General features: G+C 43.8%; 1 protein-coding gene across 1 annotated transcript in view; it reads left to right on the forward strand.

Annotated features, from left to right (window-relative positions):
• The window catches only part of LOC141128076 (multidrug and toxin extrusion protein 2-like), a 270,507-nt gene that overhangs the window by 219,186 nt on the left and 26,890 nt on the right, over window positions 1-24,431 (forward strand). Inside the window, exons 11-12 of the mRNA XM_073615141.1 lie at window positions 10,510-10,618; window positions 19,909-19,984. Of these exons, the coding sequence (XP_073471242.1) occupies window positions 10,510-10,618; window positions 19,909-19,984 (185 nt within the window). The remainder of the gene's footprint in view (window positions 1-10,509; window positions 10,619-19,908; window positions 19,985-24,431) is intronic.

Genomic DNA, 24,431 nt, shown 5'->3' on the forward strand with positions numbered 1-24,431 from the left:
CCGACATATCTGTATGGATGTCACACCACTTTCTCAAACTCAACTTGTCCAAAACCGAGCTTATAATATTTCCTCCCTCACGTACCTCTTCCCCTGACTTGTCTGTCAAGAGCAATGGCACAACCATCTACCCGTCCCCACATGTCAGGGTACTAGGTGTTATCCTGGATTCTGAACTCTCCTTTCGGCCCCACATCCAATCACTTTCCAAAGCTTGCCACCTCAACCTCCGCAACATCTCTAAACTACGTCCCTTTCTAACCAGCGAAACCACAAAGCTCCTGATTCACTCCCTGGTTATCTCTCGCCTCGACTACTGCAACTCCCTCCTCATTGGCTTACCTTTAAATAGACTATCCCCCCTTCAGTCCATCATGAATGCTGCTGCCAGACTCATCCACCTTACAAACCGCTCAGTGTCTGCTACCCCCCTCTGCCAATCCCTCCATTGGCTGCCACTCGCCCAACGAATTAAATTCAAAATACTAACAATAAGTTACAAAGCCATCCACAACTCTGCCCCCAGCTACATCACTAGCCTAGTCTCAAAATACCAACCTAATCGCCCTCTCCGTTCCTCCCAGGACCTCCTGCTCTCTATCTCCCTCATCACCTCCTCACATATCCGCCTCCAGGACTTCTCCCGAGCCTCGCCCATCCTCTGGAATTCCCTACCCCAATCTGACAGACTGTCTCCAAATTTATCCACATTTAGGCAATCCCTGAAAACTTTCCTCTTCAGAGAAGCCTATCCTGCCTCCATCTAACAACTGCACTATTTTCTCCATTAGCTCATCCCCCACAGCTATTACCCTTTTGTATAACTTGACCCTCCCTCCTAGATTGTAAGCTCTAACGAGCAGGGCCCTCTGATTCCTCCTGTATTGAATTGTATTGTACTTGTGCTGTCCTCCCTAATGTTGTAAAGCGCTGCGTAAACTGTTGGCGCTATATAAATCGGGTATAATAATAATAATAATTACACGTCCCTGTTAAAAAGGGGCAGAAAAATTGGGCCTTAGCCACTGGTGGCGGTGCCCAGAACCAAAAATGTTCTTACAAGCTATCAGCATGAAAATTGAGGAGGAAGAGGATTGTCACTCAGCATAACAGGATAGTCACTCAGCATCAGCATAGGCAGTCTTGAAGGGATCTCACATTAAAAAAAAAATTATTCGGTTACATCAGGTGCTTGGTAGCTGATGATCCAAGACTGATTCATTTTTATGAAGGTCAGCAGATCGACCGATTTGGTGGACAGGTGCACCCTGTAACTGGTTACAAAGCCTCCAGCAGCACTGAATGTGCGTTCCGAAAGAACGCTGTATGCAGGACAGGCCAGTAGCTCAATTGCATACTGTGCAAGCTCTGGCCAGTGATCCATCCTCAAGACCCAGTAACCCAGAGGATTTTCGGTGGGAAAGGTGTCCAAGTCTGATCTTGCCCCTAGGTATTCCTGCACCATGTGAATCAGACGCTGGCAATGGTTGCTGGAACCGATCATACCTTGGGGCTGCGGACTAAAAAATTGTCTGAACGCATCGGTCAGACGGCCACCTTCTCCACCGCTCCTTCTGTGACTGACCGAAGCCTCAGCAACACGTTGTCCAGGAGGACCAGGAAATTGTAACCTCCCAGGCTCTGGAAACGGGTTGCACAAATCTTTCTGCAAGGCCTCCCGAAGATGTTTCATCCTCTGCTCCCTCTACAATGGCAAGATAAGGTCCGCAACCTTACCCTTGTAACGTGGGTCAAGGAGGGTTGCCAGCCAGTAACCATCCCTCCTCTTGATACCACAAATACAAGGATCCTTTCGCAGGCTTTTCAGGATCAGGGAGGCCATGCAGCATAGGTTTGCTGAGGCATGTGGTCCAGAGTCCTCTGGGTCACTAAGGACGACATGATCCGCAGCTACCTCCTCCCAGCCACGTACAAATCCATGGGTTTCTTTGGACTGTAAATAATCCCTTGAAGACTGCTACTGATGCTGAGTGCTAGACTCCACCCCATGCTGACACAATCCTTCACCTCCTCCTCCTCCTCCTCCTCCTCTTCCTGTGTGATCGGTGGGCATGCAGGAACACTGTCTGGATAAAGGGGGCCTTGAGATGTAAGGAAGTCCTCCTCTTCCTCCCTCTGTTCTGCCTCAGGTGCCCTGTCCATTATTCCAAGCAGCGTGTGCTCTAACAGGTGGACAAGAGGGACAGTGTCACTGATGCATGCACTGACTGCTCACCATCCTCGTGGCCTCCTCAAATGGTGACAGGACAGTGCATGCATCCCTGATCATAGCCCACTGGCGTGGGGAAAAAAAACAAGCTCCCCTGACCCTGTCCTGGTGCCATAGTCGCACAGGTACTCATTGATGGCCCTCTGCTGCGTGTGCAGCCACTGCAGCATGGCCAACGTTGAGTTCCACCTGGTGGGCATGTCACAGATTAGGCAGTTCTTGGGCAGGTTAAATTCCTTTTGGAGGTCAGCCAGCCAACCACTGGCATTATATGACCTGCGGGAATGCACACAGACTTTCCTGGCCTGCCTCAGGACATCCTGTAAGCCCAGGTACCTGCCCAAGGACTTCTGCACCACCAAGTTAAGGACGTGAGCCAAACAGGGCACATGGGTCAGTTGTTCCTGTCGGAGGGCAGAGAGGAGGTTGGTGCTATTGTCGCAAACCACCATACCTGGCTTAAGCTGGCGTGGCATCATCCACCTCTGAACCTGTCCTTGCAGAGCTGACAGAATCTCTGCCCCAGTGTGGCTCCTGTCCCCTAAGCACACCAGCTCAAGCACCGCATGGCATCTTTTTGCCTGCGTGCTTGCGTAGCCCCTTGAACGCCTATGGAGCACCGCTGGTTCCGAGGACAAATCAGTAGAGGAAGAGGCCATGGAGGAAGAAGAAGAGGAGGGGTGGAGGAGAGAGGTGTGGCATAATCACCACTAGTAGAATTTTGGCGGCGTGGTGGCGGAACAACCTCCAACACTACTGCACCCTGTCCTGCATCCTTCCCAGGTGCCAGAAGAGTCACCCAGTGCGCGTTGAAAGATAGGTTACATCCCTGTCCATGCCTGCTGGACCATGAGTCAGCGGTAATATGCACCTTACCACTGACCGCCCTGTCCAGCGAGGCCAAGACATTGCCTTCCACATGCCGGTAGAGACCCGGAATTGCCTTCCGTGAGAAAAAGTGGCATTTGGGAACCTGTCACTGAGGAACCGCACATTCCACAAACTCGCGGAAGGGGGTAGAATCTACCAAATGAAAAGGCAGCAGTTGAAGTGCTAGCAATTTAGCCAAGCTAGCATTCAACCGCTGGGCATGTGGATGGCTGGGAGCGAACTTCTTACGGCGGTGCAGCAGCTGGGGCAGAGAACTTTGCCTGGTACAATCTGACGTTGGTGTACTGATAGCAGATTGCCCGCAAGTACTTGGCTATGACACACCTAATTCTACACCTTCATTCTTCTCAGTGCAGGTTTCAGAGATGACTGAAGGTATAGTTGGGTTGGGGATCCCAGTTGATGAGGAGCAAGGAGAGGTCCACTTTGTTCTTTGGTGTGGGTCTTTTAGGTACGCTTGCCAACCAACTGCATGGCAGGTCGATATATGTCTGGTGAAGCATGTGGTGCCCAAGCGGGTGATGTTTTGGCCACGCGAGATACGCTTGAGACATATGTTGCAAATAGCAGCGGTGCGATCTGATGCACTCGTCTCAAAAAAGGCCCACACCAAAGAACTTCTGGAATAACACGCCCTGCACATGCGGAGCTCTGCAGTGTGGTGTAGTCAGTGTGCTGCCCTTAAGCTGGCCCCTGGAGGGCATCCTGCCTCATTGGAGATGTGCCTCCTCCTCCTCTCTCCTATCAGGCATGCATGTGGAGTCAGTGACTTCCTCATCATCCCCTCCCTTCTCATCACTGGAGCAAACCTGGCAGTATGCTGCAGCTAGGGGAACACGACTGCCAGATTGCTGTCCTACTTGGGCACCCCCTGTCTCTGGGCTCACGTTACTGCCTTCCTCTAGCTGGGTACCATCATCGGAGCCTTCAAAACCCTGGGCAACCTCCGGGAGCATGTACCCAACACTGTGGTCAAACAGTTCGGGGAACTCCTCAGGAGGACATGTTGGGGCTAGAGAAGGAGTGACTGATGCCATTGAGCCGATGGAAGAGGCCACGTTGGCAGCTGCTTTGCCAGACAAAGTACCCTGAGCCTGGGTGAGAGAGGATGAGGAGGATGAGGATGAGGATGGCTTGGTCATCCACTATACCAAGTCTTCAGCATGTTGCGGCTCAATGCGGCCAGCTGCCGAAAAAAAGGACAAGCATGTCCCATGGCCAAGTGCTGATGAGGATGCACCGTCTCCATGGCCAGCACTGTTGCCTCTAGACACAGAGCCTGCTTGCCCTCTTTTATTGGCTTGTGACTGTCTGCCTCTCCTTGTTGGCCTTCCAGACATACTAATGCCTGCAGTGAGATGTAGCTGCACAAAGCTGAGATGTGTGTGTGTATGTGTATATATATATATATATATATATATATATATATATATATATATATATATATATATATACTGATTATACTACAGCTAGCAAAATCAACTGCCTGCCTGTAGTTTATTAGTATGAGAACACCAGGAATTGTCTTCAGATAGCTTTAGGTGCACACTGTGCAGAGGACACAGTACACTAACTGTAAATACTCCAGCTGCCTGCCTGTGGTATTAATAGGATCAGAACATTAGCAATTGTCTTCAGGTAGCTTTAGGTGCACACTGTGCAGAGGACACAGTACACTAACTGTAAATACTGCAGCTGCCTTCCTGTGGTACTAATAGAATCAGAAGAACACCAGCATTTGTCTTCAGGTAGCTTTAGGTGCACACTGTGCAGAGGACACAGTACACTAACTATAAATACTACAGCTGCCTGCCTGTGGTACTAATAGGAGCAGAAAAACATCAGAAATTGTCTTCAGGTAGCTTTAGGTTCACACTGTGTAGAGGACACAGTACATTAACTGTAAATACTGCAGTTGCCTGTCTGTGGTATTAATAGGATCAGAACACCAGCAATTGTCTTCAGGTAGCTTTAGGTGCACACTGTGCAGAGGACACAGTACACTAACTGTAAATACTGCAGCTGCCTGCCTGTGGTATTAATAGGATCAGAACACCAACAATTGTCTTCAGGTAGCTTTAGGTGCACACTGTGCAGAGGACAACAGTACACTAACTATAAATACTGCAGCTGCCTGCCTGTGGTACTAATAGGATCAGAAGAACACCAGCAATTTTCTCCAGGTAGCTTTAGGTGCACACTGTGCAGAGGACACAGTGCACTAACTGTAAATACTGCAGCTGGCTGCCTGTGGTACTAAGAGGATCAGAAGAACACCAGCAATTTTCTTCAGGTAGCTTTAGGTGCACATTGTGCAAAGGACACAGTACACTAACTGTAAATACTGTAAATACTGTAAAAATACCTGCTTGCCTGTCAGTAGGAAGAGAATAACAGGAACGGTTCTAGCTAAACTGAATACAGTGTATATACAGTTGCAATAAAAAGTATGTGAACCCTTTTGGAATGATATGGATTTCTGCACAAATTGGTCATAAATTGTGATCTGATCTTCATCTAAGTCACAGCAATAGACAATCACAGTCTGCTTAAACTAATAACACACAAAGAATTAAATGTTACCATGTTTTTATTGAACACCCCATGTAAACATTCACAGTGCAGGTGGAAAAAGTATGTGAACCTTGGATTTATTAACTGGTTGAACCTCCTTTGGCAGCAATAACTTCAAATGTTTCCTGTAGTTGCAGATCAGACGTGCACAACGGTCAGGAGTAATTCTTGACCATTCCTCTTTACAGAACTGTTTCAATTCAGCAATATTCTTGGGATATCTGGTGTGAATCGCTGGTCATGCCACAGCATCTCAATCGGGTTGAGGTCAGGACTCTGACTGGGCCACTCCAGAAGACGTATTTTCTTCTGTTTAAGCCATTCTGTTGTTGATTTACTTCTATGCTTTAGGTTGTTGTCTTCTGTTGAGCTTCAGCTGGTGGACAGATGGCCTTAAGTTCTCCTGCAAAATGTCTTGATAAACTTGGGAATTCATTTTTCCTTTGATGATAGCAATCCGTCCAGGTCCTGATGCAGCAAAGCAGCCCCAAACCATGATGCCCCCAGCACCATACTTCACAGTTTTGAGGTTTGGATGTTGGTGTGCTGTGCCTCTTTTTCTCCACACATAGTGTTGTGTGTTTCTTCCAAACAACTCAACTTTGGTTTCATGTGTCCACAGAATATTTTGCCAGTACTGCTGTGGAACATCCAGGTGCTCTTGTGCAAACTGTAAACGTGCAGCAATGTTTTTTTTGGACAGCAGTGGCTTTCTCTGTGGTATCCTCCCATGAAATCCATTCTTGTTTAGTGTTTTACGTATCGTAGATTCGCTAACAGGGATGTTAGCATATGCTAGAGACTTTTGTAAATCTTTAGCTGACACTCTAGGATTCTTTTCACCTCACTGAGTAGTCTGCGCTGTGCTCTTGCAGTCATCTTTACATGATGCCCACTCCTAAGGAGAGTAGCAGCAGTGCTGAACTTTCTCCATTTATAGACAATTTGTCTTACTGTGGACTGATGAACAGCAAGGCTTTTGGAGATACTTTTATAACCTTTTCCAGCTTTATGCAAGTCAACAATTCTTAATCGTAGGTCTTCTGAGAGCTCTTTTGTGGGAGGCATCATTTACATCAAGCAATGCTTTTTGTGAAAAGCAAACCCAGAACTGGTGTGTGTTTTTTATAGGGCAGGGCAGCTGTAACCAACACCTCCAACCTCATCTCATTGATTGGACTCCAGTTGGCTGACACCTCACTCCAATTAGCTCTTGGAGATCGCATTAGTCTAGGGGCTCACATACTTTTTCTACCTGCACTGTGAATATTTACATGGTGTGTTCAATAAAAACATGGTAACATTTAATTCTTTGTGTGTTATTAGTTTAAGCAGACTGTGATTGTCTATTGTTGTGACTTAGATGAAGATCAGATTCCATTTTATGACCAATTTGTGCAAAAATGCATATCATTCCAAAAGGGTTCACATACTTTTTATTGCAACTGTGTATATATATATATATACAACACCTGGGATGCATATATATACACAATACACTGTAAGTGCAGCTAACTGACTCGCCTGCCTACTCTAACTTAAATCAAATGACACTGTCTCTCTTTCTATCTCTCTCCGCCGCTGCAACACACTACACAAGGCCGCCATGCAGGCGGCCTTATATAGTGTGGGGCGTGTACTAAACCCCCTGAGCCATAATTGCCAAAGCCACCCTGGATTTGGACAATTACGGCTCTCTGTACAGACGGCGCTGTGATTGGCCAAGCATGCGGGTCATAGTGCATGCTTAGCCAATCATCAGCCAGCAATGCACTGCGATGCCGCAGTGAATTATGGGCCATGACGCGCCACTCGAATTTGGCGCGAACAGCCCATAACTTTCGCAATTCGACGAACGGTTGAACAGGCGATGTTCGAGTCGGACATGGGTTCGACTCGAACTCGAAGCTCATCCCTAGTCCTGATAGGGTTTAACCCATTTGCAGGAGAGCCTACAAAAGGAACAGGATACAACCAGATGGTGTCTGTGTGGGGGAGTGTGAAGCAGAACACACTTAAGCCTTGTACACAGGAGCCAAAAATCACCAGGAACCGACTTTCAGCCTGTGTGCACAGCTGTCCATCTCACAACTGACTTCTGTCGAATGGGCATGCTGAAAAAAACAGCATCTGACTGGCATCCAATGCAGAACTGAGAGACTAAGCCTTGTAAGCAGGGCCGGTGTTACCACACCGCTAGGCAAACTAGGCAGCCATCTAGAGCGCACTGCTGCCTAGGGCACAGCCACGGCTGCTGGTTTCCTTACTCTCCGCTGACTTCTTAACACACTTCTGGCTTCACCACATAGTCCGCTGATGTTCCCCATCAGGGCCGGACAGCCCATACACATGTAAGGGGCCCGGGCATCCCAAGGGGCCCAGGCCCCAATCAACCAGTTGTTACTGGGTCCCAAGCCCCTCCCTTAGAGTGTCTGGCCCAAAGACCCAGTCAGCGTCCCTGCTGCCACAGTCGTGCCACTCAGCAACAGTGCAGGCTGTGCAGCAATCAGAGCTGTCCCTGAATGTATGGCGGCTGACAGCATTCACCGCTGCCTGCTGTTCTCATCGCTAGGGTTTGGTTGCTAAGGCTACCCATGGCCTAGCAACCTAGCAACCAATCATGCTTCCACCTCCCCAGGCCCCCAGCATCCAGAGGAGGAGGACGTTTCTCCTCCAAACCTATCTGGTCCCAGTTCCCAGCCTTCCAGCTTCCACCTGTCCTGTAGCCAACTGCTGAAAGGGAACAGATCCTGATGTAAGCTGGGGTCTTCACAGTACTCCCTCCTCCCCTTCCACTTTCCCAAATATTCTCTTAAACCTCTCCACTCTCCTTACCCCACTCTGTTCTTCCCTTCTAACTTTGGGGACCCTATTGAAAGGAAATGGGCTCTTGGGACCATGATGTAAGTGGTTTTTGGGGACCCTGATGTAAGGCCACTTTAGGGACCCCAATGTAAGGGGACTTTAGGGACCCCGCTGTAAGGTCGCTTTAGGGACCCTGATGTAAGGGAGCTCTGGAGACCCTGATGTAAGGGGGGCTCTAAGACCCTGATATAAGGGGGTGACTTTGAGGATCCTAATGAAAGGGGGACTCTGATTTAAGGGGGGACTCTGGGGTCCTTGATTTAAGGAGGGGACCCTGATGTAGGGGGGGGTCAGGGGACCCTGATTTATAGAAGGGGGCTATGGGGGACCCTGATGTAAGTGGGGGTTATGGGGACCCTGATGTAAGGGGGACTTTGGGATCCTAATGTAAGGGGAGACTTTGGGGACCCTAATGAAAGTGGGGTCTCTGATGTAAGGGTGAACTCTGGGGACCTTCATTTAAGGAGGGGGAACTCTGGGAACCCTGATGTAAGGGGGGTTCTGGGGACTCTGATGTAAGGGGGTGACTTTGAGAATCCTAATGAAAGGGGGACTCTGATGTAAGGGGGGACTCTGGGGTCCTTGATTTAAGGAGGGGGACCCTGATGTAGGGGGGACTCTGGGGACCCTGATTTAAGGAAAGGGGCTATGGGGGACCCTGATGTAAGTGGGGACTATGGGGACCCTGATGTAAGGGGAACTTTTGGACCCTGATTTAAGGAGTGGAGACTTCTTGGGACCCTGATGTAATGGTGGAGATGACTCTGGGGACACTAATGAAAGGAAGGGGGGCTTTGAGGACCCTGATGTAAAGGGGGGACTTTGAGGACCGTAATGAAAATGTAAAACTCTGGTGTAAGGAGGTCAGACACAGGTAGCTTGGGCCTAAAGCTGTGTAAGGGCAGCCATCATTTTTGATGGCCACCCTATTCCCCACACACTGTTCCGATGTTCTGCATACTGCTGTAGGATTATATGATGTTAGCTGGAGACAAAGCCAGCCCCGGCAAATGTAAGCCAATCTGTGAAGAAGAGGTATCTAGCCAATGAGGTGCCACGCAAGCCTTGCTGCATGCAACATCACTTCCTCCCAGCTCCCCGGTCAGTCTCTACATGGAGCTAATGTTGGCAAGGAGGTGAGAAAGCATCCCTGCACAGGCTGCATTTGCAGCCTTTATTTTTTATTTAAGGGGGGTGCAAGTAGCTGGTTTTGCCTAGGGTGCAAAATAGTCTACCACCTGCCCTGCTTGTGAGGACCTGTTTGTGAGGACAAGTATCCAGGATAAGGTTCACTATATGCCAGGACTGGTGAGTGGATTTGGCTGTACTTACTGCACCACTGCTTAGCAGCTCAACCGCCTTTCACTGCAGGAATGGTAACCAGTGCACCACTGTGCAGTTTAGGCCCCAACATTAGCTGGCTTAAGACTGCAAATTAGGCACCAAGTATTACACAAACACCTTTCTGGGGTATTTCGTTCAGGAGCACTTATGCATATCCACAACTAGGGTTATAATTACGGAATGCTCTCCAGGTTATATTTGATATTTTTTCTTTCTTAATGCCCTGTATACCAAGTTAGCTTGGATTAGCATTATTGCAGTCTAAGGTAATTGCCATATCTAAGGCTAGCATTCACTTCAGTTATTCTAACGTATTCCCTGATCTATTTATTGGTTTATGCATTGTGTTTTGAAATAGTATACTTATTTTATTTACCATCAAGTAGTCTTCAGCCTATTCTCTGTATGCTGATATAGTGTGGTGGTATACTAATACTTAAGTTATACGGGTGTATGCAGCCTTCACGCTATATGACCAGGTGTGTTAGATGGGATAGAGCAGTTAACAAAGTAACCCATAATAGCAGGCGGCTCCTGTGGGGGTAAGTGCTACAGTAGCAATGTCTTGGCCAGATTTCTAATTCATATTTTATTTTTTTCCACAGCTTCCTATGGGCTTTAGCACAACTGCCAATGTTAGAGTTGGAGTGGCTTTAGGAGCTGGAGACATCGAACAAGCAAAAAAGTCTACTAAAGTTGTACTTTACTGCACAGGTATCTGATTTCTGTGACCATGACTTTCAGTTCTCTTTTTTTTTTATTCTTTATTTAGTGGTATGCAACAGAACAAAAAAGCATGACATGATATCAGGTTCAGTGTCAAATACTTCCGCTTCATCAGGCGTTATAAATACCAACATGGAATGAAAAGATAAAACAACAGGGTATCCAGTGTTCTGCATCATCAATATAGAGCAACTAAAGCCCAGGAGGCTAATACATACAATAGAATGATGTGTGAACACCAGTGTTAATTTTGACATCAACTTTCAATTTAGTTTTAGTCATAGCCTTTTCTAGCCTTTTGACTAAAATGCCATTTTATATTATAGTTGTATTTTAGTCAACTAAAATCTCCAGTACATTTTAGTTTACTAAAATCAAATAGGTTTAGTTAAATTGTAATGCATTATATAAGCATTTCTCTAGCGATTGCTAAACTTATTACATACTCCTGGACTAAAAATCTAATAACATGTTATTATTTATGGTATTAAGGTTTGAACATGCACTACAGACAGAGATTTAGCCCTGATATATAACGTCTTTATAAATAAAATCAAAAATATTACTCTTTGACAAACAGAAGTGCAACTTTAAAATATACAACAAAAAAATTGCCTGAATATATAACCAACATTAAATATTAAGAAAAAAGCCTTTTTATTCATTATTTTTTGTTCTTTCAACAGCTTAGGAGATGCCCCCTACCCTTTTCATGTGGTAGTGCATTGTTCATTTTTATGTCAAATTTCGATTTAGTTTTTGTCAAATTTCGATTTAGTTTTTGTCAAATTTCGATTTAGTTTTTGTCATAGTTTTTTGACTAAAATGGCATTTTAGCTTTGGTCGCATTTTAGTTGTCCTAACTGTTTTCGTTTTTAGTGGTATTTTAGTTGTCTAAAAAAGTATTAATTTTGTAGACGAAAATATTTTCATAGTTGAAATTAACACTGGTGGACACAATCTACCTTCTGTATATCATCAAGACATACTGTAGGTGTACAGCACCAGAACAACCCAGTATGTAAGAAGATTCTGTTTCTGGGGGGGGACTAACTGCTAGAGTTGCGTACACACATTTGCAGCTCTCTCATATCTTACTGTCAAAGCCAGTTGGCCAGCTATTATATCCAACTTAGTAATAAGACAAAAAGGAATACGTGGGGGGTGGTGCTTAGTGCAAGCTCTGACACTATCTGAAAATGTGGGAACTTTGCCATTCTAAAAGCCTGACATTCAAGTATGACAGGAGGGTATGGCAGTTTGGAGGCAGGTAGAGGGTACTGCTGTCACAACTGGAAGTTAGGGGTTAATTGTAATTTCTGTGTTTTTCTTGGCAGGTTTTCTTGGGTCTGACCATCCAGTCCTGTATGATATAAAAGGGACAGGGGCCTGGATCTGGGGGGTGGGGGGTGGGATTACACACACACACACACACACACACACACACACACACACAGATGTTCTTCCTGATGCCGTTACTGGAGTCTGGATTGCCTGTATTCAGCCAAAGCCAGAGCTAGGCTCCAGACATGGACTCAACCAATGTTGGACTTTTGCGCAAATGTTTGCACTTTATATTGGACTGTCGATGGTCTCTGTTATTTTGTTAACCTATTCTTTAAGTAAAACTTTGCCTTTGCCTGGTCTGAAGTTACTGTAGAAGTACAATGCAAGTAACCGGTACATAGGTACATATAGTTACAGCTTGGGTCACTAAAGCACATTGAGGTGTGAAGATAAAAGTACAAGAGTTAATGCAGTGTGAAGTTCCAAGTGGATACCAAGGGTAACAAAGGTTTCTCTAGCAGCCTGTCATTAAGAATGTATATGTGGCAAGTGAGATAGGCACTCCTTCGGTCGCAATCCATCTCCCAAAGCAACGGGAGCTGATCTGCACTTACAAAGCCCTCAACCCGTACACGGTATGAAAGAGGAGGAATTAAGTGAAGTGCACGCATGGAGTCCATGCTAGGTGCACAGCGATACCCAATACCGCTACTGGGATTGAGAGTTTATTAGAGTTCCTTCATGTGTACATGAAGGAACGAGACATCTGTCCGGGTCGTGAGCATGGCTCAAGTAAAGGTACCCCACTTGTATGAAAGTTACCCTATACAAAGTACCTAGCTTGGCCCAGAAGAACCCACCCCAGGGTAGGCCTCTTATGTGACCCTTGCTTGGCACCCATTGAGGAGGAAAATATGAAGGACATGACCACCACCCTGTCACCATGACCTGCCCACAAGTTTGCAGCAGAATATCGCATCATACCTGCAGCAGTTTGTACCCCCTGACAATATCTCTTTAAAATCCCCTTGCTACTAGAAATGTGACATTCTAGGGACACCTTATTCTAAATAATATTAACCCACTGGCCAGTTTCACTTGCTACCTGAAGTGTAAATTTAGCCAGAACTTTTTTTTTTTTACCTAAAACAATGTTTAGTTTTGGAAGAAATTGGAAATAGAATGCCTGTTTGGATTGTATTACTATCTAGGACTCTATTTTAGGGCTCATTTACAACAAATGCAGCCAGGTGCATTTTTAAATGCAATAAAAACACACCGTATATACAATTAAAATGTATTCCAATGAGCCTAGTTTACACCACTGCATTGCTTTCATGTTTTTTTTAAAAAAAAGGTACAGCATGCTGCATTTTTCTGCTTCAGACCACACTGCAAAAGCACATAAATGTGCTCAAATGCACCTCAATGAACACGAGGCAACACATCACAAACATGCATGAGCAAGTGCTAATGCATGTAAATGCAACTTAGTTAAAAATTTTAATAAATGAAAAAAAAATTCCAAAAAATGCATTACAAATGCACTGAAAACGCACTACAAATGCATGTAAAAGCACTGAAAGTACATGTCAATGTATGTGCAGAAATGCAGTGAACACAAAGTTTGCAGTGTAAACAAGCCCTTAAAGAGGGTTACCCCCTTTTCTTTGGAGAGATTTTCTTTCTGTTGTATCTTAGTGGCAAAAATTGAAAGGAAATCTTTATTCATTCAGATTCAGAATGACTTCAGTTATGCAATTTTCTCTGGCTTGGTATACCACTTCTGATTTGGTTTTTGTTTTCTCATGCATTAGTAGGAATATACCAAGCAGTTGAAACATTAAGGGTAACTCCACTTTCATAGAAAAAAAAAACGAACAAAGAAAAAAATAATAATATAGCGTATACAATTGCGACACAAGTCATATTCTAATCGAATGTTATTAAAAATTACATTTCCTTTTCAATCTACAGCTCTGTAGTTTTCTGTAAAATGCAATGCAATGTGGCAGCCTGGAGGCGTTCTGTACACAGATGTTGCACAGAACACCCGCCAGAGATGTCATTTCCTGCTTGTGTGATTGGCTTACTAATTTTCCCAGAGGTCTGCACTAAGATACAGGGACAGAACCTTAGACTAATTGGAGGAAAGTTCAAAACTAATCTTAGAAAGTTTTATTTTACTGAAAGGGTAGTTGATGCATCGAATAGACTTCCGGCAGAGGTAGGGAGTCGGTCAACAGTAAGTGGCTTCAAACATGTATGGTACAAACCTAGATCTATACTCCGAAAAAAAAGTTAACGAAAAAAAAATACAAAACATGTATAAAAAAAAACAACTAGACTCAATGGACCACTTGGTCGTTTTTCTGCCGTCACTCTTCTATACAAGTCAGATTTTGAGTATCCCCTGCAACACACATGTCATTTTTGATGAGATACTCCCAAACGGAAATCACGTCTAAAAGGATTCAGACCCTAACAATTTTTTCATTAGAGCCCTGCATGTGCAGCAGCTGATTGATAATTATAAAACCACGCCCATACTGATTCACTGCATGTAGACACATACAAACAGCTCTAAAATATTCTTATGAATGATACACAGTCCGCTTTGCCAGTGAAAATAGCCCAATGTGAATGAAAGATTGTTCACTCAAGGAACCAGCAGAAAAAAATCCGTGCAGATTATTGTTCCGACCAACAACTTTCACCACACCGCTTGTATAACATTTCCCCAAAGGAAATTCACTTACCAGATATTACTGGCTTATAAGCGTGTCTTTAAATAGCTGTTGTCAGCAAACACTGTGTGTCTCCATCAGATAATGCTGGGTTAGTAAATGGATATTAGGTGGCTGTTATCAGCAATCACTGCATACCTTCATCTAGATTATTGCTCATCTCATCATGAGCAAAAAACAAGGGCGCACATAGCGTAATCCAGTACCAGAAGGTTTGTTTATTAAAATAATTCCTTATAGGTGTACACTTACATTTAAACAAAGTATTAAAAGCATAAATGAGATCTACTTATGCGGTCATTGTCTCCTGACATACCTCTTACCGCTACGGCGGTGTTCCCGGGTAAGACTAGCAGGGAATCCGATGGCGTGGGTTGCTGCGGGGTCACACCCTTTTGCGTTTCGTCATTGCTTTCATCAGAGGGCATGGCCACACAGCGCAGCTACCATCTTAATATACACGTCCGAGCGCTTGGAAACTGACCAGCTCAGGCTCGCGTGTTAATGGTACTAGTGCGCAGCTCTCGCCACCCCTCAAACCAAACTTAACTACGATCATATGTTGTTATATATACGATAACCAAATACATTACAAGGCTGATCACAAAGAAGTCAAAATACTTACTTGTGCTACAAATGGGTGTATTCTAAGAACTACCAACATGGCCCATACTTAAATCAGATCGGTAAAACAGATCACAATCTTAGTCGGTCATTCTGTGTACAAGACCTTAACACACTGCTGAATCCAGAATGGCGGAACACTACAATTGTAATTCAAACTCAAAATAGTTGTACCTTCCCAAATGTGTTTTAGCCATCTCCAGCTTCTAACATGTCAATTAAATGAACTAGCCCAAAATGAATATAGCCGGTTAGAAGTAATGAATAATAAACCATCCAAAATATACATATGAGCAAATTGTCATCTCACATCTATATACTCGTAACATGCACTATAAAATGTGTAATGTAAACAGTATAAATTGCCTCAATGATTGGATGTATAAAAATACATACACCAAATACATGTCACTATATTACATTATTTTAGGGCATAATTACTGTATGCTGCAGCTATGATTATTTCCCTACAACATTATTTAACAGATAAATTAAAAAACGCATTATTAAATGCCTAAAACACGTATCAATGGGTACATAATATAAAAGAATACAATAAAATATGATTGTTCATTACATAAAAACATATCATTTATAATATTATATTACATTATAAAATTCATAAAACATGTCAGATTGTTCTCAAACGAATAAAATTTCATCTATAAAATATCCCCTAAAAATCTATAAAAAATCAATAATCACTAATAAAACAATTTAAATCTAACTTAACGTTCATTCCTCTCTCATTAAGGGTGTCGGTTAAATAAATCCACTTTGTTTCGCATTTGGATAATTCCCTTACCCTATTACTTCCCCTCCAATCTGGGCGCATTTTTTCTACCCCCCAGAATTTTAATCCCGAGGGATCACTATTATGTTTAATTTTAAAGTGCATAGAGACGCTATGTTCCTTATAGCCTATCCTAATATTATTAATATGCTCTAATACACGTTTGGCTAAGGTGCGTTTACATTAAGTTACAAGGGCATTGGAGTGCATATACTACATAAGTAGACATATATGAGATGAAGTCTTTTATTTTAAATATCTCAGAGTTAGCGGTCGATTGAAACTCAGTTACACCTCTCAATCTTGTCCGTACTTGTCGACAGGAAATACATCTACAAGCGTGAAAGCCTGGACTGTCCCAGAACATAGTGGGTCTGATTTGTGGATTTAAGATTTTTTTAACCACTTTATCTCCAAAGAATTGTCCCTTTCTGTGCATAAATATTGGATTTTCTGGAATGAATTTAGTTAAAATTTTATCAGTGCTCAATAACGCCCAATCTTTTTTAAAAATCACTTCCCCCTCTTTATGCTGTGCACGATAGGCGCTTATAAAGCCCCATTCATGCTTAGTGTCCTTTTGCTTGATTTTATCAATCAACTACTCTGGGGTACTTTATGTATCTTATTTATAGCCTTATCTAGGACTATAGTATCATAATCCTTCTCAACAAAACATTTTTTTAGAACCTGGGCTTGCATTGCATAGTGATCATCTTGTGTGCAATTCCTCCTAACTCTTGTAAATTGGCCCTTAGGTTTATTTTTTAGCCATATCGGATGGTGTCCACTATGGAATCGACAAATAACTGTTTCGATCCATCGGTTTGAAAAAACATTTGGTCACCAGTTGGTGAATAATGAGCATCACTGTGACATCAAGATAATTGATTGTTTTCCGACTCCATTGGCACTCTAATTTGATACTATTATTATTGCTATTAAGATCGTTAGTAAAATAAAACCAAAGAATTTCCAAGCTCAACTTACCAACCAGCATGTGACCAACCGATTAAGATCATTAACAAACGTTTCTAGAGAGGATTCTGAACCCACCCATATGAAGAAGAGGTCATCAATAAATCTATTGTAGAACAAAAGTTCTCTTTTGCGTTGTCCATATATAAATTTGTCCTCCTAAGCACTCATAAAGAGATTAGCCAAAGATGGAGCAAATTTCGCGCCCATTGCTACGCCTTTGGTCTGTGTAAAATATTTTCCCGCGTACCAAAAGTAGTTGTGGCTTAAACAGTAGTCCAAGGCCATACCCAAAAATTTCTTTTGGACAAATGGTAAATCCTCCCTTTTACTTAATTCCCAATTTAGAGATAATAGAGTGTCATTGTAACGGATCCTATCCCACACTCCACTGAGTGCTTCCGTCAGTAATACCACTTCCTCCCAGTCTGAATATAGATATCAGATATTCCAACTGCTCACAAGCATAAAACAAGACGACACTTGTTTAGCTGCTAACATGGACTGTTTTATTTGAGATGACACACAAATATATATACAGCAGGCTTACAATAAAACTGTACCCAGAACCTAATTAACATGAGCTAGTTATCTAATTATTGACCCAGACTAGGTGACTCAGAGATATGACCTTCCAGGGTAAGACTTTACGTCTCCTAGCTCTAGACAATACACATTACCATAAACATCAACACAGGGTTAATTAGCACAAACAACAATGGGTGGAATACTCTTAGAAGCTGTGGTAAGCCAGACTAGACTCATTTACATTATAGAGGATAACAGACAGGTGGCTGGAGTTGATGATATTAGCATCTCCTCACAGTATGTGTCCCAACAGTATGAATCAGTCACTATTTCTAACATAGCAAATACAGGGTCCCCAGAGTCTGTGTGTCCTGGGGGACAAGGACCCGAATCCAAAGTAAAAACACCTCAAGGGTCCACAGGCATACAGCTCACAAAGCACACCGTTCCCCCAAATGCCAGGGCCCATAATCGGTAGGCAAGAGGCTGGCATTCAGTCCCCTCCAAAAGCCTCTGTCCCGGGTGAGTCTGTCGCAGTCATCATTTTGTATTATTGTATGCAACGAAGCTACATCCGCGGTGACCAAAAATAAATCTTGGTCATCCGGGATGCTGATGGTATTTAAATGCTGTAAAATTTGCCTTGTATCCTTCAGGTAGGCTTTGGTGTTAATTATACTTTCTTGTAAAAATTACTGGCCTACTCTAGCTGACACTGAATTGATACTGTTTACTATGGGTTTTGCAGGGGGGGTTTGGGCTTCTTTGTGTATCTTAGGTAATGTGTACACTGTTGGGACATGAATGAAGCTGGGAACTAAGTATCTCTTTTCTTTTTTATTTAATACTCTCATGTTATAACCATGTTCAACCAGACTAGTTAAATCCTTCGTATACTTGTCAGTAGGATCACTCTTTAATTGTCTATATGTTTTTGTATCCAACAACATTTTATTCAGTTGGGAGTGGTAAAAAGTGCTGTCCAAAATCACCAACCCTCCCCCTTTATCCGCTGGCCTGATGACCACATCTTTCTTTGCTTCCAAAGATTTTAATCCATGCTCTATATACTTTGGATTAACATTTTTCTTAGGTATTAAATTTTCTACATCCTTCAGAACCATCTGTTTAAAAACCTCAACATGTTTATTGGAAGGTTGTGGGGGATTAAATAATGATTTATTTTTCAATCCACTATCCACACCTATAGTTGTGTTATCAATTTTATTGGTTGGACATAAACTGATGCCCAAAAAATATCTTATCTCAATTTTTGCTAAATTAAAAATCCCCTGTAATCTATTTCCCTTCTTTTTTTGGATTCGATGTCCCCCTCTACAGCCTCTGTATCCTGTATTCTGTTTACTAGTGGTAGTCTTGATTGCTGTTCGCTGTTAATAAATAAACCAAAAGGTTTGTTTATTAAAATAATTCCTTATAGGTGTACACTGGTCACGTGGCCACGCAGCAGCCCACGCTGTCGGATTCCCCGCTAGCCTTACCCGGGAACACCGCCGTAGCGGTGAGAGGTATATCAGGAGATAACGACCGCATAAGTAGATTTCATTTATGCTTTTAATACTTTGTTTAACTGTACAGTAAGTGTACACCTATAAGGAATTATTTTAATAAACAAACCTTCTGGTACTGGATTACGCTATGTGCGCCCTTGTTTTTTGCTCATGATGAGATGAGCAATAATCTAGATGGAGGTATGCAGTGATTGCTAATAAGAGACACCTAATATCCACTTACTAACCCAGCATTATCTGATGGAGACACACAGTGTTTGCTGACAACAACTATTTAAAGACACACTTATAACCCTGTAATATCTGGTAAGTGAATTTCCTTTGAGGGATTGTTACACAAGTGGTGTGGCGAAGGTGATTGGTCGGAACAATAATCTGCATGGATTTTTTTCTGCTGGTTCCTGGAGTGGACAATCTTTCATTCACATTGGGCTAGTTTCACTGGCAAAGCGGACTGTGTATCAATCTTAAGAATATTTTAGAGCTATTAATGTTTGAATTATTTTAAACATATTTCTGATTTAGTGGTTTTTATTATAGTAGCAGCTTATGCCATTTATTTTCCACGAGCGCTGAGGGAGAAATATCCAACTGTTGTTTGATTATTTCTCATTTTTTGTGAGACAAACAGCTGTTTCTTCAGAATAACAAAAAGTAGAAATTTGCAACAAAGTTTATTAAAATCCGTGCAATGTACACAGGGGGGGGGGGGGTTCCCAACAAAAGTGCAGTTACTCTTTAAATTATTTTTCAGACTAATTGACTAATTTCTATTTCCTTATTTTTCAGCAATTGTTTGCTTGTTGGTCAGCTGTACTGTACTGGCACTGAGAAATGTCATAGGTTATGTGTTTACAAATGATAGGTGAGTATTATGGAGATACTACTTCAATTCCTTTTAAACAATGATTTGTAATCTTGATACAGTTTTTGAAATGTTAATGTACAGTGATCTCACATTTTTTCACAAGGCTTTTTATAAGATTCTAAACAGAAAAGTGATGTTAAACACAGTTGGTAGGTGACACTGATAGGCAGCACTGATAGGTGGCACTAATGATAAGGCACTGATGGGCACTGATTGGCAGCACTGATGGGCACTCATAGGTGGCACTGGTGGGCATTGATAGGTGGGCACTGATAGACAGCACCAATATCCACTGGCAGGTGGTACTGGTGGGCACTGGCAGATGGCACTGATGGGCACTGCATAGCAGCAGTGGCTCTCCCTGTTTGGGACCGATGTCTCTCTGACAGAAGCCGGTAATCAGCTTTTTTTTTCTCCTCATGCTGTCAACATTAGGGGGAAAAAAAGCTGATTACGATCTCCTGTTTATATCACGTGATCAGCTGTCATTGGCTGACAACTGATCACGTGGTAAGGGGCCCGGGATCGGCCCCTTACTCCAATCTGTGATCAGCCGAGTCCCACTGACTGGCTGATCACAGAGCGCACTGCGCCCATCTCGGGAATCTTGGGAAGACGTACATGCATGCCCTCCCGGAGATTAAGGCTCACGACATAGCCTTCTTTTGGCTCCTACAAGCTCCTGAACCACAAGCTTCTGAACCGTGTTCAGGGAAAACAAGTTTCTCTGCTTTCCTCCCCCATCAACTCAGAGAGACCTGATGAGAAAGGGGTGGCTGGGCATGTCAACAGTCACGGATTGCCCAGGACAGTCACGGAAATCAGACCGATGTCCCGGTTTGAGCCTGTCTCGGGCAGAAAATCTGCCTATATCAGGTCAGAGCTCAGGTGCTGCTGGGTAGGGTGCCAAGAGACAGAGCAGCAGAACATTGATTGCTATCCCTCCTCCTACCTCCTCCCCCAGCAATTCAAATCAGACACTATCATTACATGTCACTTCGACTGAACACCACCCAGGTGGAGCCTTCGAGGCTTGCAGTGTCTGCTTGGCTGGGACACTGAGGGGGTGTGACCGTCCTCTGAAAATGTGTCCAACCTGATTTCTGAAGGGAAGCAGATCGAGGGAGCTTTCCAAGTGTCAGCCTCTCACCAGCCATGCAGGTAAATGCCAGCATGAAGATTACACAGATTATAGTCTTTTAAAGGTTATTATTAGTTTACACCATAGAATTGTAGTCTGGATGTGTTCCAGATGCTTTTCTGCGTGTGCGTTTTTGATGCGTTTTTTGCTGCATTTTTGATGAAGTCCAGTGCATTTTTCCCCCTCTTTTTTCTTAACCGTAAATAAGGACATGTGTGTTCTAGTGCATTTTTGGGGCATTTAGGTGCGTTCCAGTGCATTTTTTGGTGCGTTCCAGTGCAGGAAAAATGCAGCATGTTCTACTTTTTTCCTGGAACTGGAACGCACTGGAACTACAAGCACTGGTGTGAACTATGCCACTGAACAGCATATAACCTACTTTCCATGCGTTTTTGATGCAGAAAAAACGCACTAGACTGCATGTGGTGTGAACTGTATCAACAGGCAGAATAACATTGCTACCATTGCATTATACACAATTGGGACTGGAATCCCCTGCCCCTACCCACTAGCATTTCCTGGCTCTCCTGTGCAGGATTGCAGGACCTTGAGGCAAAGAATTTTCACTGCTGGCTACTCTGCTGCTTGTGTGGGTGGGATATGGAGGCCCCCAGCCTCAGAGATCCACCCCACCCACCTGAATGAGCACCTGATGTGAGCTGTTCTGTGGAGTATGTGCAGAGAGAGAGGTAAGCTGGGAGGATTTCATCAGTGATGTGATTGCAGGTACCTCTATGCTAAGCTAGGTCTGCTGAGTTACTTTAGCTTAGCATAGAAGTGCATAGTTGCCAATAGTTCTAATTTGCCGGGGACATTCACAGGAATCAGACCAATGTCCTGTTCTGAGCCTGTCCCAGGCAAAATCCCAAAAAACAGGCTTTGGCACGGCATCGCTATGGGGGGTGTGGACTGCACCTGGGTAACACCAAAGGCATAGCTGCAGGGGTCCCGTGTGGCCCCCGTTTCACTGACTCACGCTCCTTTTAGTATGCAGTCTTGTCCTGGATCAGCTTGTGATTGGTGTGTTCGGCTGTGGAGGGGCTGGGTGTCTGCTGTGCCTCATGAAGCTGCAGGTCTGCCCCTTCTGCTTGGTTTATTTTTGGCTTATTGAAGGGAGGGGGGGCTGGGTGGTGAACAGGGAGAGAATCCCATGCCTGTCGCCAGAAAAGCTACATCTGCAGTCCTATAGAAAGCTGTCTGCTGACTGTCCTGTGTGCCTGTCCCCCCACTGTCCTGTCCCAGTGTCTTTCCTCCCGGCAGCCTAGAACAGCCCAGCCTTGCTCATAACCCCCTTCACCAACTCTATTTACCCCCCCTCTTCCCCAGTCCCCCCAACTCTGCTCAACCCTCCTCTTCTCTATACCCCCTGATTCTGCTCACCTCCCCCCAACTCTGCTCACCTCGCGTCTTCTCCACCCCCTCCAACTCTGTTCACCCCCCCAACCCCCAACTCTGCTCACCAACCCCTGCCTTACCTACATTTCCTATATATTACCACATTTTCCAATATGTAAGTCATCTCAGACTCTATTTAACCACACCCCCTTTAAGCCATGCTGAATGTTTAGCGTAATTTAAACAACATCTATTTTACATCGCAGCATACTTCACGCACCACTTTTTTTCTCCTGCTAGACCATACCTACAAACTAATGCCCCATACCTAATTAAAATAATACTCCACCTACATAACAAAAAGTGTCCCTAAAAATGTTTTCAGAATGTTGGCAACTATGTGTGATCTGCCACCAGCTTTGTGGTCCTCCTCTATTAGTCCTTGCATGTGGGAATCAAGACAGGAGCCCAAAAACATGCAGCTCTCACAGGAAACCCTGTCACTGCAGAAAGTATTGTGCCCATTGCTACTACAGTACTGCACTTGAAGTGGGGTGGCCCTGTGCCTTCAGCTGCCCCACCTGTGGTATAAGTCCTGGGACTGCTCCACTCACTTACCTGTAGTGCCATCCCAGAAATTCTTCCAGCTTTAACCTGTGTACCCAGTCCTACTATGGACCTCCCTGTAAGGGGCTAGTAACTGTTTATTGACCATACTGTCTACCGAAGTAGTTATCATTCTCTGGCTACAGAGTCTTGTAGAGGCTGTGCTCTACTGCCACCTAGAGTCCTTATTGAGTCACAAAGACATTGGTCTCATGAGCTCTTGTTTATACTAAATCAGCTTAACATTGCTCTTCACTGTATGCACACTCTTTTGCTATTTTGACCCTGTTTACATTGTTAATTCTACTGTGCACCTGTTTGGTAAGGTTCAAGGTAAAGCTATCCTCTGTCTGGTCATTTGACTGATTACCCATCCTGTTACACTCACAGTGGAATAATAGTCCCCAATTCATTGGTGTTTGTCAGTGGGATACTTGTCCCTAGTAGATGAATAGCTCCTTAACGTGTTACTAAACCCAGGACCCTGCATTCACTATCTGGTCTCACATTGTACACAGAACATGGAAACACAATAGTTTTTGTAAATCTATACTGATAAATACCTTTTCTCATCAGCAGTTAGAGCAGTCTTGTGACTTGTATTAGTGTCTAGTTAAAGCTTGTAGGAGGAGCTTTCATTCTCCCATGATTGTCCTATGAGGATACAGGACCCCTGACCCTCTGTCTGGACAGTGCTGATTGGCCCTGTGCTGATCACATGCACCTCCCAAGAAAAAAAAATCTTGAGCAATACATACCAAAGTGAGCATGTCCCCTAGCCTCTGTACTATCCCAAGATGGTTTGAGGACAGTGGAAGAAGGGGAGGATCAAAGGAGATCAAACAGCCTTTTTACACAATGCAGAGGATTAACCACTTAGGTTCCACACTGAGTACAAGCATGCTTTACTGCATATACAGACTGATTCTACTGTTATTGGGTTAGTAACACTGTAAATCTTTGGTGTCAGTGGAATTATGGACAAGAGTGGAAGAATAGCCTCCCAAATCATTGGTGTCAGTGTTACCTGACAGGTGTATTAGAATATCTTTTGATATGTGCCTGCCACATCATTATAGGATACAATAGTGTTGTAGGGTCTGGCGGCAAGAAACCTAGTACACACTTGTAAGTGTCAAGTAGCAATGGGTGGCAACGGGAGGTGCTGCCTGTACCTGGATAGTAACTTCCCTTTGATGTAAATAGGGCCTTGTTCCAGTGGTACACATATTGCCCATTCAAGTTACTGCACTACTCCTTTTAAAAAAAGGACTTTTTATCTAAACTTAAATCCTGACACCTTTTTCAAAGACTAAATAGAACAGAAAAACAGTATTTCAGTAGAAGACAGTCTGTCTACTC

This window comes from Aquarana catesbeiana, linkage group LG02 (assembly GCF_042186555.1).
Source record: "Aquarana catesbeiana isolate 2022-GZ linkage group LG02, ASM4218655v1, whole genome shotgun sequence".
Classification (NCBI taxonomy): Eukaryota; Metazoa; Chordata; class Amphibia; order Anura; family Ranidae; genus Aquarana; species Aquarana catesbeiana.